Source organism: Callospermophilus lateralis, chromosome 10 (assembly GCF_048772815.1).
Source record: "Callospermophilus lateralis isolate mCalLat2 chromosome 10, mCalLat2.hap1, whole genome shotgun sequence".
In the NCBI taxonomy this organism is placed as follows: domain Eukaryota; kingdom Metazoa; phylum Chordata; class Mammalia; order Rodentia; family Sciuridae; genus Callospermophilus; species Callospermophilus lateralis.
The window spans coordinates 57,906,834-57,919,918 of NC_135314.1; the positions used below are offsets into that span (position 1 = coordinate 57,906,834).

The 13,085-nt window shown below is 39.3% G+C and overlaps 1 protein-coding gene across 1 annotated transcript in view; it reads left to right on the top strand.

Moving 5' to 3' along the window:
- The first annotated feature begins 5,648 nt into the window (after positions 1-5,648).
- The window catches only part of Hgd (homogentisate 1,2-dioxygenase), a 44,617-nt gene continuing 37,180 nt past the window's right edge, over positions 5,649-13,085 (top strand). The window contains exons 1-2 of the mRNA XM_076868387.2: positions 5,649-5,663; positions 12,735-12,806. Of these exons, the coding sequence (XP_076724502.1) occupies positions 5,649-5,663; positions 12,735-12,806 (87 nt within the window). The remainder of the gene's footprint in view (positions 5,664-12,734; positions 12,807-13,085) is intronic.

Consider the following 13,085-nt stretch of genomic DNA (forward strand, 5'->3'; position numbering starts at 1 on the left):
CATTATGTTTTGGAGTCTTCATTTCAGTAGTGTGTGTGATAGCACCCAACAAAGGTAGGGCTTTATATGGGTATTTAATAGATGGTGGTTTAATTGAGTTTTTTTTTTTTAAAGCACAGATAGCATTCTATTTTAAGAAGTTTGAAGGTCTAACGGGATGTTTGCATTGATTTAGTATCTGTTGAAATTCAACTGAGGATATTGTTTTGGGGAAAAGAGGAGAAAGAAATTAAAAATTTATTTCTCCATAGTCACACGACTGAGCTAAATCATTGTGGTTGGAGAGAAATATTCTGGGAAATCTAGCCCTGGGCTTCAAATATTCCACAGTATGTTTGACTGTGTAAAACATGGGGAGGCAAGAGATTGCCAGGGCTGCTCCATTGAATATGAAAAAGATCTGACTTTCCATTACAATTAACCTGTAATTTCATATAAGGACTTAAAGGCTTTCAAACTCAAAATTATATAAAAATTCCCTGAAGTACTCATTTAAAATAAAGATTCCAAAATTTCGTCTCTGCCTCATTCCCCAGCCAATTCTTATGTATGGAATAAGGCCAGGATTTTGTATTTTTAACTGACAAACCAGGTGATTCTGATGCAGGTAGTCAAAATCCAGGCTTTCAGAACATGCGTAGATTATAGATTCTACTTTTATGAGCACCGTTATAAAAGAGTTCATCAAAGTTCATCTTTGCTGCTACATGGTCTCCCCTTAAGGAACTGATCTGTTTCTTCCCTCTTAAGGTCACACATACTAAGATGAATGTGAGATCACATCACCTATTGGCCAAACAGGAAGAGTTGGCCTTTGATATACTATTTTTGTTGTCGTTACGTGTTTCTTTCTAATCCAGGTACCTTCTAATCAGTGCCTTATCATCTTAAATAAGCCACCTCTCTTTTTTTCTCAGTTGTCTAACCACTAAACTTTACCAAGGCTATCAATAAGTAATGGTGAAGAACAGAACTTCTAAACCCCAGTCAAGATGCAAAACCTCACTGAGACCCATCTTTTATTTGCAGCTGTTCTGCAGTTCTCTGTTGTCTAACTTTATCCTAGAGGGATTGCTCTGTGATCCTACTTCTCATTACCCTCTAAGAATCCCCTAACTTCTTGGATATGTTTTCCATTTTCTTGGTGTGAGTCAGTGGCCTTCAAATTGGGATAGATACAAGTATCCATTTTGAGGGGTTTATAAGCCACAGATAGTTTTAAGGAGATCATTTTCCAGATAATCAATTTCCATTTGTATATATCTTTGTCGATAGTACAACAATATATTGCTCAGGGTGCAAATGTCTTCAAGATACCAACAATAGGACAGTCCTAAATATTTTTTTGATTTAAGGACTTTACCTGTCCCACACCCCATTATTTTTTTATAATTTCTCCAAGAAAAGAGGAAAATTTTGATAAGAAATAACCAAGGCTGTGACACATTCTTCCATAGCAACCCTTAGTCTATAAAAATGTCAAAAATATCAAAAATATTACATTAAAAAGATTAACATTTTTATTTCCCCAGCCCCTTCTGAGTAAATGAGTTAGACAAAGTACCTCTAAGCGAAAGTGTAGTATTTAAAGTAAATGTTTCCAATAGCTGAGTAATAGTCTTTCCAGTCAGATTTCCAATTACTTGCTTCCAATGCAATTAAAGAATAACCTAATTGAGTTGTTGATAGTAGATCATTTAAAATAATATTTAATGATAAATTACTATGATTTTTGATGTTTAATTGAGAAGTGAAGCCATCACAAAATCTCTAACATTCATACCTTCTTATTTATGTGAACAAATTTTCTCAACATTTACGTATGTAAAACCACAAAGAATTGGATGAAATGATATTGAATTCTGAATAATACTGAATTCTCATTTCCCTTTAGAAATAATCGTTCATTTATAGATGAGTTAAAAGAGAGGAACATTCACTTCATTAAAAAAGTATCTCCAGAAAATTTTCATTTTATATTTAATAATATTTATACAATTGTATAGTATTTCCAAGTCACTGTCCTAAAGACAAATCTTCCAGACTCATATCTGGAGAATAAAATACTTGCTGATAGCATTCTGGAAATACAGTGGGCAAAGGAGGTTGGAGGTGTTTGGTTTTGGTTTTGAGTCAAGGTTTCTCTGTGTTGTCCAGGCTGGTCCCAAACTCCTGGGCCCAAGTCATTCTTTTGGCCCAGCCTCCTGAGCACTAAGTATGCTGGAGGTCTCATCACTGCTTATTACACTTGTTTGGTGCTATCCTGCCCCCAACTCCCTGGTCTTTGTGAGTTTGGACATTTTTTTTCAGAGTTTCTGCAGAATTAACCTCCTATCTCGCATTAAAGCTGAGAGAGCTGTCTGCTGTCTCCAATTCCTGCTGCTTTTCAGGTTCTCTGCCCCACATGTCCCCACATTGGTTCACCAAATTCATCCTCCTATGCCTGGATTTTAGCAGCTTTGTTGTTGCTCATTACTTTGATATTGTGACTCTGCTTGGGTCCAATATGCTTTTCAGTTAACTCCATACAAACTACTCCTACCCTGATGCCTTTTTGAAGGCTGATCACCCCATCCAGAAGGTCATCTCTTGACTCTATTTTTCCTTCCTTAAATGTCTGCCAAAACTTTTTCCCTTCCCAGAAGCCTTTCTGACTAGATTCCTCCACTCTTCTAATTTTAGTCAGAGGGCCCTTAACACAGTTCAGTGAACACACTGCTCTTCTGCTTTTCTATCTTTGTACACATTTTTCTTCCCCCTGTTCAATGCCCTTTCTGTCCAACTCCCATTCTGTGTGATGTGACTCAGACATCACCTCCTCCAAGAAGCCTTCCCTGACCCTGCTGGTCTGGGCTGTGCTCCCTGATACCTCCCTTAACATCCTGGGCTCTTCATTATTACAGTACTTACTGCAGTCTGTAATGGTATGTATGATTATATTAATTCAAATAGAAACCCATTGTAGAATCAAAACTATCTGTACCTATTTCATTTACTCTCACACCATCCATTGGGTGTATATAGCACAGAGCCTGGCATATAGTAGTTATGAAGCAAATGCTTCTTTCATTTAATTGCTGTAACAAAAATAGAAAAGGACAGGAAATAAAGTTAACCTACCTAGGAGGAATCCCTAAAGTCTGGGGATAAGTTAATTAAATTTTAAATATTTTCAGGTCCCTCAAAGTTTTTTTTTCATACAATGATCTGCTTTCTGACTCCTTCAGAAATCTCCCACTCCTAAGGAAGATCTGAAACACCTTTAAAATCTGCCATCAAAACTAGTTCAGTAGAAAGAGCACAGAAAGTTTATGGAAAAATAAAGCACTAAAGCTTTCTTTTTTTAACCCCCAAAGGTAATTTCCAAGATAAGAGAGATTCAAGGTCCAAGGTACTCATAACTCATATATGCAGGAGATATCTTCCTCGAATTTACTTTCTATTTTGAGTTTAAATCTTTCACAAATAGTGAAAACTTACCCTTTGTAAAGCAGGGGTCTCTACCCCCTTCTTCCTGGTTTGCACATAAATTCCACAGAAGCTTATATAAAGAATACCACAATATCATCTGTCTATGCTCACATGCTGAGATGTCCTGTAAGCTGCCCGCTCTGCAGGCATCAATTCAGTTTGTCACTAACACATCACTTGTTTCCCTTTTGTCTGGCTCTTTCTGTGTGAACACCTCGCACAAATTATTTTGCTGCTGCTGCATATGCTGTAGCCCAGGGACCTCTGGAGGGTGCTTAGACCTAGATGTCTAGGGAGAAGGTATCAAACGGGCAACCTCTAGACATTTCGGGCCTTTATATGTTTATTGTTTGGTTGGTTTTTTGTTTTTTTTTTTGTACCAGGGATTGAACTCAGTGGCACTTAACCACTGAGTCACATCCCCAGCCCTTATTTGTATTTTATTTAGAGACAGGGTCTCACTAAGTTGCTGAGGCTGGCTTTGAACTTGCAATCTTCCTGCCTCAGCTTCCTGAGCTCCTGGGATTATTGGTTTGCATCACTGTGCCTGGCTGCCTTTATATGTTTTTGACTGCATAAATGAATCCTTTATCTATCACCACTTAACAACCAACCCCAAAACTTAATAGCATTCAATAACACCATTCTATTTGCTCATAGTTCTGTAGGGCAGCAGTTTGGGCTGGGTTTAACTGATGGTTTGTCTCTATTGAGTTCATCTGGGATCACTCATGCATCTGCAGTTACCTGACAGTCAAATTGCCTCCTTCACACATTTGGCAGTTACGGTGGCTGATGCCTGGACCTCTGGAAGCTAATAGTCTTGCTTATTTGCATATTAGTCTCAGGTAGCAAAAACTGAACAAGTCCTAAGACATAAGCATTTTTCATTTCTTTGTATCATGTTTGCTAAGAAAAAGACTTCATCTCTTAATGGGAGGAGCATCTGCACAGCTAATAAACCTAAATTTTCAAATACCTCTTAGACTCAAAAGTTTTAACTTAATGTTTCCTTCCTTTTGCCAATGTTTAAAAATTGTAGCTATGTCTTATCTCAAAAAATCACTTAGCCTGCTTTACTCATTTACATTTTCTACCTGGCCTGTTGCATTTGAGTATGTGATAATAAAGCCTACCTTACAAAATTGTTTTTGTGAAATTAAATGAGGTGGTATCTGTAGAAAAACTTGGCACAAGCAAGCACTTGAGGTACATTTGCTTCCTACCTGTATATCACTGGCCATGAAGTCACTACCTTCTGGTGACTGAGGAGAGGTGCCAAGATGGAGGACAAGGGAGTCCTTGGAGAAATGGCTAGAGAGTAATCCCCCTGTCTGGTTTTAGAGGGGGAAAGGCATTAGGGAACACAATTGCTAAAGAATTTATAAGAAATATATTAACTAAATATATTTGAAGAAATTAAGAAAAATAGTAGAAAACATTTCAGTTTGCTTTGAATAAAGTGCTCAGGCTCTGAATAGTTTACCCAGAAACCTGAGCTCATTCCTGCGAGGCAACTGCAGAGGCCTAGACTCTTGGGCTCAGGCCCTATCTTCAATAAGTTCTGTGGAAATACCTGGAAGGGAGCACAGTTCATTTCCTCACTCTTCTCTGGGGAAATGAGCATCTGCCCTATCCCTTCCTGGCCTGAGGCAGGACTGAATAGAGAATCCACTACCATCATCAGCAGGCACTAACTCCCACATTTCCTTTTCCAGATAGCTTTAAATTCTCTGCCTTTTGTAATAAGTCTTCTTCTTTCAAGTGAAACAAATAATTAATTAGCCAATATTTATGTCAAGTAAAGAGGAACAATGCTTTTGCAAACTCTTTCAGAAATAGTCTGTGTTTAATAAAAAACCAAAAGCATGGTTGGGGGTGTAGTTCAGTGGCAGAATGCTTGCCTAGCATGTGTGATACCCTGGGTTTGACCACCAGCACTGCAAAGAAAAACAAAACAGTTGTGCAAGACATTTAGGTAAAAGATTGCTGGACTTTCTCCCTAATATATTCAATGGTTAAGCAATTCTTCTGGCTCCCTTGAGAGACCTGCTGACCAGCGAGGCACAGTGTATTAGTGGGAACAAGAACATCTGGAAGGTGGTAAGAAACATTTGACTGCACACTCTCCCTGTATCTGGATTTCTCCAAGTCATCACACTTAAAGCGGAAGGGAAATGGCTGAGCTGAAGGTAAGAAATCATCTGGCTGAGGCTGGGGCTGAGGTATAGCTCAGAGGTATGCTCAATGCCCTGGGTTCCATCCCCAGCACCAAAAGAAACCACCTGGCAAGTTTGCAGTGGCTTCTTTAGCCAGAATTGATAGAAGTTTCTGAAAACTACAGTGATCAAAATTCTTGTGTTAGGGACTGGGGTTGTGGCTCAGCAGTAGAGCACTTGCCTACTGCAGAGGCAAGGCCCTGGGTTCAATCCTCAGCACCACTTAAAAATAAATAAAATAAAGGTTTTGCATCCAATTACAACTAAAAAATAAATATTAAAAAAAAAAAACCCCTGTGTTCAGAGGCTTCACAGAAATGTCTATGCAGATAACGGGGGAGAGAAAGGAGAATTGATAAAGGAAAGCAATACTGACCACCTCTTGTCTTTTATCATTTCAAATATGGTCTTGGACATGTAGGCATGTCCTAAGGCTCTCCTCCACCATGGACACACTTTTCACTGAGTCTGTTTCTCACCCCAGGGTCTCTGACCTGTTCCTGTAGCTACAGCTTCCTGCACTGCTTCCAGCAACCAATCAGATATGCTTAATATGATAAGTTATCTTGATACTCAGAATCAGCTTTGACCAGTATCTAGCACTTCCCCTAGGAAATAATTCTTTTCAGTTAATGTGCATTAGAAAAGCATGAGTGGGTTATGTATTCTTAGGTGCTATGTATTTAACTATGAATTAACTTATATTGTAATCCTCAAAAGAATCCTGGTGTCTAGATGCTCTTGTTTCCATTTGACCAATAACAAAAGTGAAGCTCAGAGCTAAATAACTTGCTCAAGATTGTTGCCGGGAGGTGATAGAGACTGGATTAGTACTTAGGTTTTGTCTGAATCTGAATCCCAGACTCAGAAAAAGAGTCTTGGTGGCTTCTCCTAAACTGGGGCCTTCAGGCCAGGGAAAGGAGAATATCCCCCAGTATCTACAATCATGTCTAATGCCTAGCCCAGGCTGACATCAGGGCCTGATGCAAGTAGAGCTAAACAGAACTGCCCTGAACCTTGGCTCAAACTGAGTGGAACAGACACCCTCCCCACTGCTTCCAGAATGCAGGGTTTAAGCATTGCCCTAATGCCTTTTAACCTATGCTGAGTTTGAAGAACCTAACATCTCTCTAATTAATAGGAATCCTAAACACACTCAACACCAGAATAAGAGTTTATTTTATGCCCGACTGAGAGTTTACTCTCATTCTTTCATTCAGCAAATAGTATGTGCTAGTGTGTGATGCTGCAGATTAATCTAGGGTAGGAAGTAAGTCCAACTTAGGTAGAGTCAAGAGGAACTTTCTAAAGGAGACTATTCTTAGGTTGAGTCTTGGGGAAAAAAGTAGGCATTGGTGAAGTAAAAAATGATGGGGCTAGAGGAAACAGCATCTGCAAAGACACAAAATATGCAGAGTTCTGCAAGTTCTGGAGTCCCAGTGATCCAGCTTAATTGGAGTTGCTGGAGATCCAGCCAAATGGAAATACCTGGGAGGTGGTTGGATGTATGGATCTGGAACTCAGGGCAGTGGGCAGGGGTAGGGGGAATAGATATGTGATCATCATGTCAATGGTGGCTGCTGGAGTCATGGAGAAGGGAGAAAACTTAGAAACTTTGTTTTCTGATGAAAATCCTACAAGGAACTTCAGCAGGGCTGGAAACATCCTTACCATTTATAAATAAATTATACCTAAAATCTTATCCTGCTGTAATTTTTAAGCAATTTATTATGCATAGCACCAGCACACCAATGCAAATTACATGCTGGTCTTTGTTCTCAAGTTCAAAGGCATTCTCAGCCTGCTGTCTAATCTCCAGAAGAAAAGGTTAGCTGCAGAGGTCAGAAATCTAAATGCAGAAAGTCAGATTGCATCATGCACATTCTAATCAATAAGCATTACGTAACTTTAGAAAGAGTCTTTTTTTTTTCCTTCATTTTAATGGCTATATCAACATAAAACCTCAAATGAAATCACATCTCCATTAAAGCACAGCTAGGGGAAGAAAAGTAAAAAGATAAAATAATAAAATTAAATCTAAAAGTGAACTGTCCCACAGTCTTAAGTTGCTTCATTCTCCAGGCCTTGGATTCTTCATTTCTAAAATGAAGAACTGATTTTACATGCAGACTTTGGAGACCACCACCAGATACTTAATTCCCTAGCTTTGAATCTATATTGATCACATTTCTGAAAAGACTTTAATGATTAGCTAGAGAGGGGACACATTGGCTTACATAATTAGTTTCCTTTTGCTGCAGTCATAAGTTACCACAGTATTATGGCTTAAAACAGCTCAAATTTATTCTCTTACAGTTCTGGAGGTCAGAATGTCACCAGTTCAGCAGGTCAATCAGCTCATTCAAGACAGAAATCAAACATGGCTAATAAAGAGAGGGTTAGAAAGAATCATGTATTGCATTGATTAATATAGAAAAGTGGCAGCCCCATAAGCAGAGTAGCCAGGCAGCAGTGACCATTCCATAGACAGAATGGCAAGAAAGTTAAAAGGCAAACAACATTTATATAGTTGTAGATCAGGAATTTGCATATTTGTAGGTTACATAACAATATTCATGTTTATATTGCAATCTCTTACTGTGCCTGCACCATTTGGCACATGGTCAAAATTGTGTCTAAAATTGTGTTAGGTCTCCCTCCTGAGCATGTCTTTAATATGGAAATGCATTTAAATGAGGTTCCTGGTTACTTTCAGTCAAGGGCTTGTGGTCAGATCTGCTTACATGAGTTTGATATTTTCTTGTTATTTATTTTAAACAACCAATGTAGTTGGGAGGCTTTTTCCTATTCATCTTAAGCATAAAGCATATAGTCCCTTCCTAACACCAGTTTAATTTTTTTTTTTTTAAACCAGAGATTGATTGCCTACCTCTGGAGGCACTTAACTACTTACTGAGTCATATCTCCAGCCCTTTTTAGTTTTATTTTTTAATTTTGAAATGGGTCTCACTAAGTAACTTAGGGCCTCACTACATTGCTGAGGCTGGCTTAGAATTTGCAATCCTCCTGCTTCAGCCTCTTGAGCCACTGGGATTACAGGCATGCACAACCAGCTTAAACTTTAGCCCTATATTCCTGCCTTAAAAAGTCTGAAATTAGTTGCACTGAACTAAAGTCAAGGTGTCAACTTGGAAGTTTTCTTTTGGAAACTCTACACAAGAATCTGTTTCCTGGTCCCATCAGCTTCCAGCTTCCATACCTTGGTTTGTGGCCACTTCCTCTCTCTTCAAAGTTCATTGCTCAGATCTCTACTTAGATCATCTTTCCCTCTTTTGCAATCAAATCTCCCTCTTTCTCTGTTTCAAAATGATATTTATGATTACATTTAGGGTGCACCCAAATAAACAGGAATTGCCCCATTCCAAGATCCTTTACTTAGTCATATCTGCAAAATTCTCTTTCACTACATAATGTAATACTCTTAAATTCCAGAGATTAAGACATTTCAGGTCCATTACTCAACCTACAGCAATATCTGCAAGTTGACCTAACAATTAATGTTAGCCAGAAATACCAGATTCCTTCTTTGCATAGGTAAAAAAGGTAATGGTAGTTCCATCTTTACCCTGACTTCTCTCACTTTACTTCATGACCAGTAAAAGGAAGTGAGGTATACCATTTGCTAGTCCCATTAGGTAGTACTTAGAATCTGACTCAGAAGAAAGCACCTCATAAAATTATTCTGACAAGTAAATCATATCCTGGGAACCAGGTGAGAATTAAAAAGCTGTATACTAGTGAGCTGCCAAAGAACTGAAGGTACCGAAGTCACATGGAGCTTAGTAATTTATTCTTTAGTTAGAAAATGTGCATAAAATTCTCTTGGAAAGAAAATCATATTTTTATGTTGAATCAAATTATTCTGAAATCTGAAATGAAGCAAACATACAAACACATTTGCTTAATGTCAGATTTTTATTTTGCTACATTTTCCTATAAGGTAATTTTTACATAATCACTGAACCAGCTGGAGTCGAATGCTTGGATTTTCAGGGCTGATAAAAGCAGAGTTCAGATTCTGTCCTTGAGCTCAGAGCCTTGAGAAAGCAGCTGCAAAGTGCAGTTTCCCCAATTCAGAAGCTTTCAGCAGTGAGGGAGATGGCATTTCAAAGCTCTAATAAACTCATCTGTAACTTTGCTCTCAGAGGATTAAGAAAACCAAAGGAGTCAATAGTGACTCAGCAATTTCCACCTCCTCTTGAGCCAATGCACTGCGGCTAAGCTGGAGAAAGGGATTCAGAACTCACACCTCTCTCAGCACTGGGGTGGCTCCCTTCCAAACCACCAGCTGTTCTTTCTGCTTTCTTTTCTATTTTCTAAAGCACAGCCTGAATCAAATGCTTCAGAATCACATACACTAACTCTCTTTTTCCTTGTTCCGAACACACATATAACCTCTGTTCTGAGGCCAACAGTTACAAAGAATGGGAAAGGTTAATAAGTAAATCCACTCATGCCTGCCAGAAAGCTCAGCTGTACTGGGCAGCTCTGGAACCTTCCTTTCTCCTTGCAGAGAGAAACAATGCAGCAGCTGAACAAAGAGAAGGCACTGTCATACTCAGTGGCTTCAGTTACAAGCTGGGCAAAAATTCCATTTCACAGAATTGAAGATAATTTGGGGTCATTACCGATTCTCAGCAACTCAAATTCAATCCTTGTTGATGGTGAGCATGAGGTTCATTTTGAGAAAAGAAAACTGTATTCTGTTGAAGTAGGATAAAGAGGCTGGACACCTGAGGAATTTTCAGGAAGCAGGTTTACTGACTGCAGGGTTCATCAGAGGTGGCTCTCGCCTAAGAATTCTTCTTCTGAACAACGTGTACAGAAATTCTTAGAACTTTATACCCAGTAGTGGGGGGTGCTGGGAGGTTCATATAAGGAGCGTGTTTTGTTCTATCCTGCAGACAGAGGTTTCACGAGCTTTTTTTTTTTTCCCTGCAAACCGTGCATTTGCCAAAAATGAGAAAACTACCGACCCCCATACCCTTCTGCACGCAGAAGTTTTTGCTGATAGAAAGCATTCTGAAGAGGAACTTATATGTTACAAATATAGTAGGGGTTTCTGCTTAATTAGGGTAAGGGTCTTCTGGGTGGGAGTCTCTGGCCAGCCTCACTGTAGAGAATGAAAATATTGGATGATCTCTGCCACTTTCCTCCAAAATCCATTCCAAACAGCACAGTGCTGCTGGGAACAAATATGATTATAACTTGGTGGGGTTTTTGTGTGATGATGAATTTTCAAATATACAAGAAATTTGCGGGGGCTGGAGACATAATTCAGTGGTAGAGCACATGCTTAACATATGTGATGCCGGGTTCAATCTTCAGCACCCCCACCCCAAAAAACTCTGTCTGAAAGCAAAAGAATAATTTCACTTCCATTGCTTTCTAGGTCATAACATTTCACATTCAATATTCCTTCTAAATATAGACACTGTTGGCCTGATCATCGCTCACACATCCAGGCGTGTTACATCTAGCTCATCCTTCCCTGAGCTGCCAAGAACTCTGGAGGGCCTACCCTCCACCCACATCCATCCTTCTTATATCTTCTAAAGAAATGTGCTCAGATGGTGGCATTTCACTCACCCAGCAAGGCTGCACTCTGTTTATCCTGAACTAAAATCAATTGGTGTTTAAGTTAGAGCAAAGGAGGCTCTAACCCCACTTAGCAGACCCTACATGCACTCATAGTAGAAGCTGGCTCTAAGTGAAAAACTAAATCAATCCACAGACAGCTACTGAATACCTTCCATGGTTCAGGGCACAGGGTACATAGAGAACAAGACTGCCATAGTCCCAGCTTTCGTGAAATTTATAACAGAACAAGGAAGCCATTGACAGACCTGTGACAAAACTCCCAGGTGTGTTAAATACTTCAAGAGTCAAGCTCAGGTCTTGGATGGTGGCAGTAATGAGCCAAGATGCTACAAATCTGTTGTTTCTTCATCAGATTGCCCAGAGGACCATAAATGCTGCAGGCATTTTGAAAATAAAGTTCCATAGAAACAAAAGCTGTTTTAGGAGGATAACAGAATTGTAGTACATCCAAAGGGTGAGGTAGAGCTGATACTTTCCTGTGTAGAGCCACCGTGGTTCTTTCAGCTGGTAGAATAGCATGTGCCATGTCAGCTGACTGTGGACTCGTTTCATAAGAGGCTTGTGACTTCAGTCATCCTAGTACACTTGGTTCAGTTTCACTCTCTATGGCTTTGGGAATCAATATTTATTGAAATTTACTAACTATGATCAATAAGGCAGTATTTACCATGGGAGGGGGGAGGGTAAATTTTAAGGGATCCCCCTTGATCTGCCTTATTGAGAAATCTCTTGAACTTTTCCCTTCTGGGTATAAAGTTAAGAGATGTCAATCACAATAGGCTCCATTGTGCCATTGTGAAAAGATTATGGGCTGAGACATCTCCTGAAAGCCACCCCTACCTTTCAACTTCATTTTCACATATCCTCACAGATATAAGTATAAATATACATGTACTCCATAGATGAGCCAGATAATGTAGGTTTCTGCCTGCAGCAAGGCTAGTTTGGAGAGAGCTTTCTGGCAAAGATTTTGCTGTGATTTTAGATGCACATACATTTTCCCAGTTTCTTTTTTTTCCCCTAGGATATGGAGGGAGAATGGATTCCCAAGCTTAGGGAGATTGCAATCTAGGCCCAGCAAGATCCTTCTAATCTGGACTTGAACCATCTTCCTCTCAAGAACTTCCAGATGGAACTAGAATTAAAGAGCTTATTCTTGAGATGAGATAAGCAAAAATAAGCCCATAATCAACCAAGTACCACTAAGGGAATTGATTAAATAGAAGTCTTTAAAATTTATACAAAATACATAGTCTTTCCTAAATGATTTTCATGTCAAGACATAGCAAAGATATTGTGTCTGGAACATCATACTCAAATATGTGACCATGCAGAAATTCTTACCTTTGTAGTCAGTCAGTGTTGGGAAAAATGTTCTTTATATCCCAATAATGGTGGCATTTATGTCTCTGTTACATGCAGTACATTTCTGGATTTGGGAATGAATGTGCTTCAGAGGACCCTCGCTGTCCAGGTTCCCTGCCTGAAGGACAGGTATGAGTGAATAAAATTCTTAGAGAATACTAACTCATGGGCTTGGGATGACCAGCCCTCAAGCCAAAAGGCCTCCACCCAACAAAGTTCTTCTAATCTAGCAGATAAACTGTTTGGGAGCTTCACAAGCTATTGGGAAAAATAGAATATAGAACAATGACAATACAAAAAGTCAACTTGGGGACTGGTGGTTATTACCTATGTCAGAGTACCCAACTCAAATTAGTAAAATTAGCTGTAGGATTTCCAGGAGAAACCCCAACATCCAGGGGTAGGGGT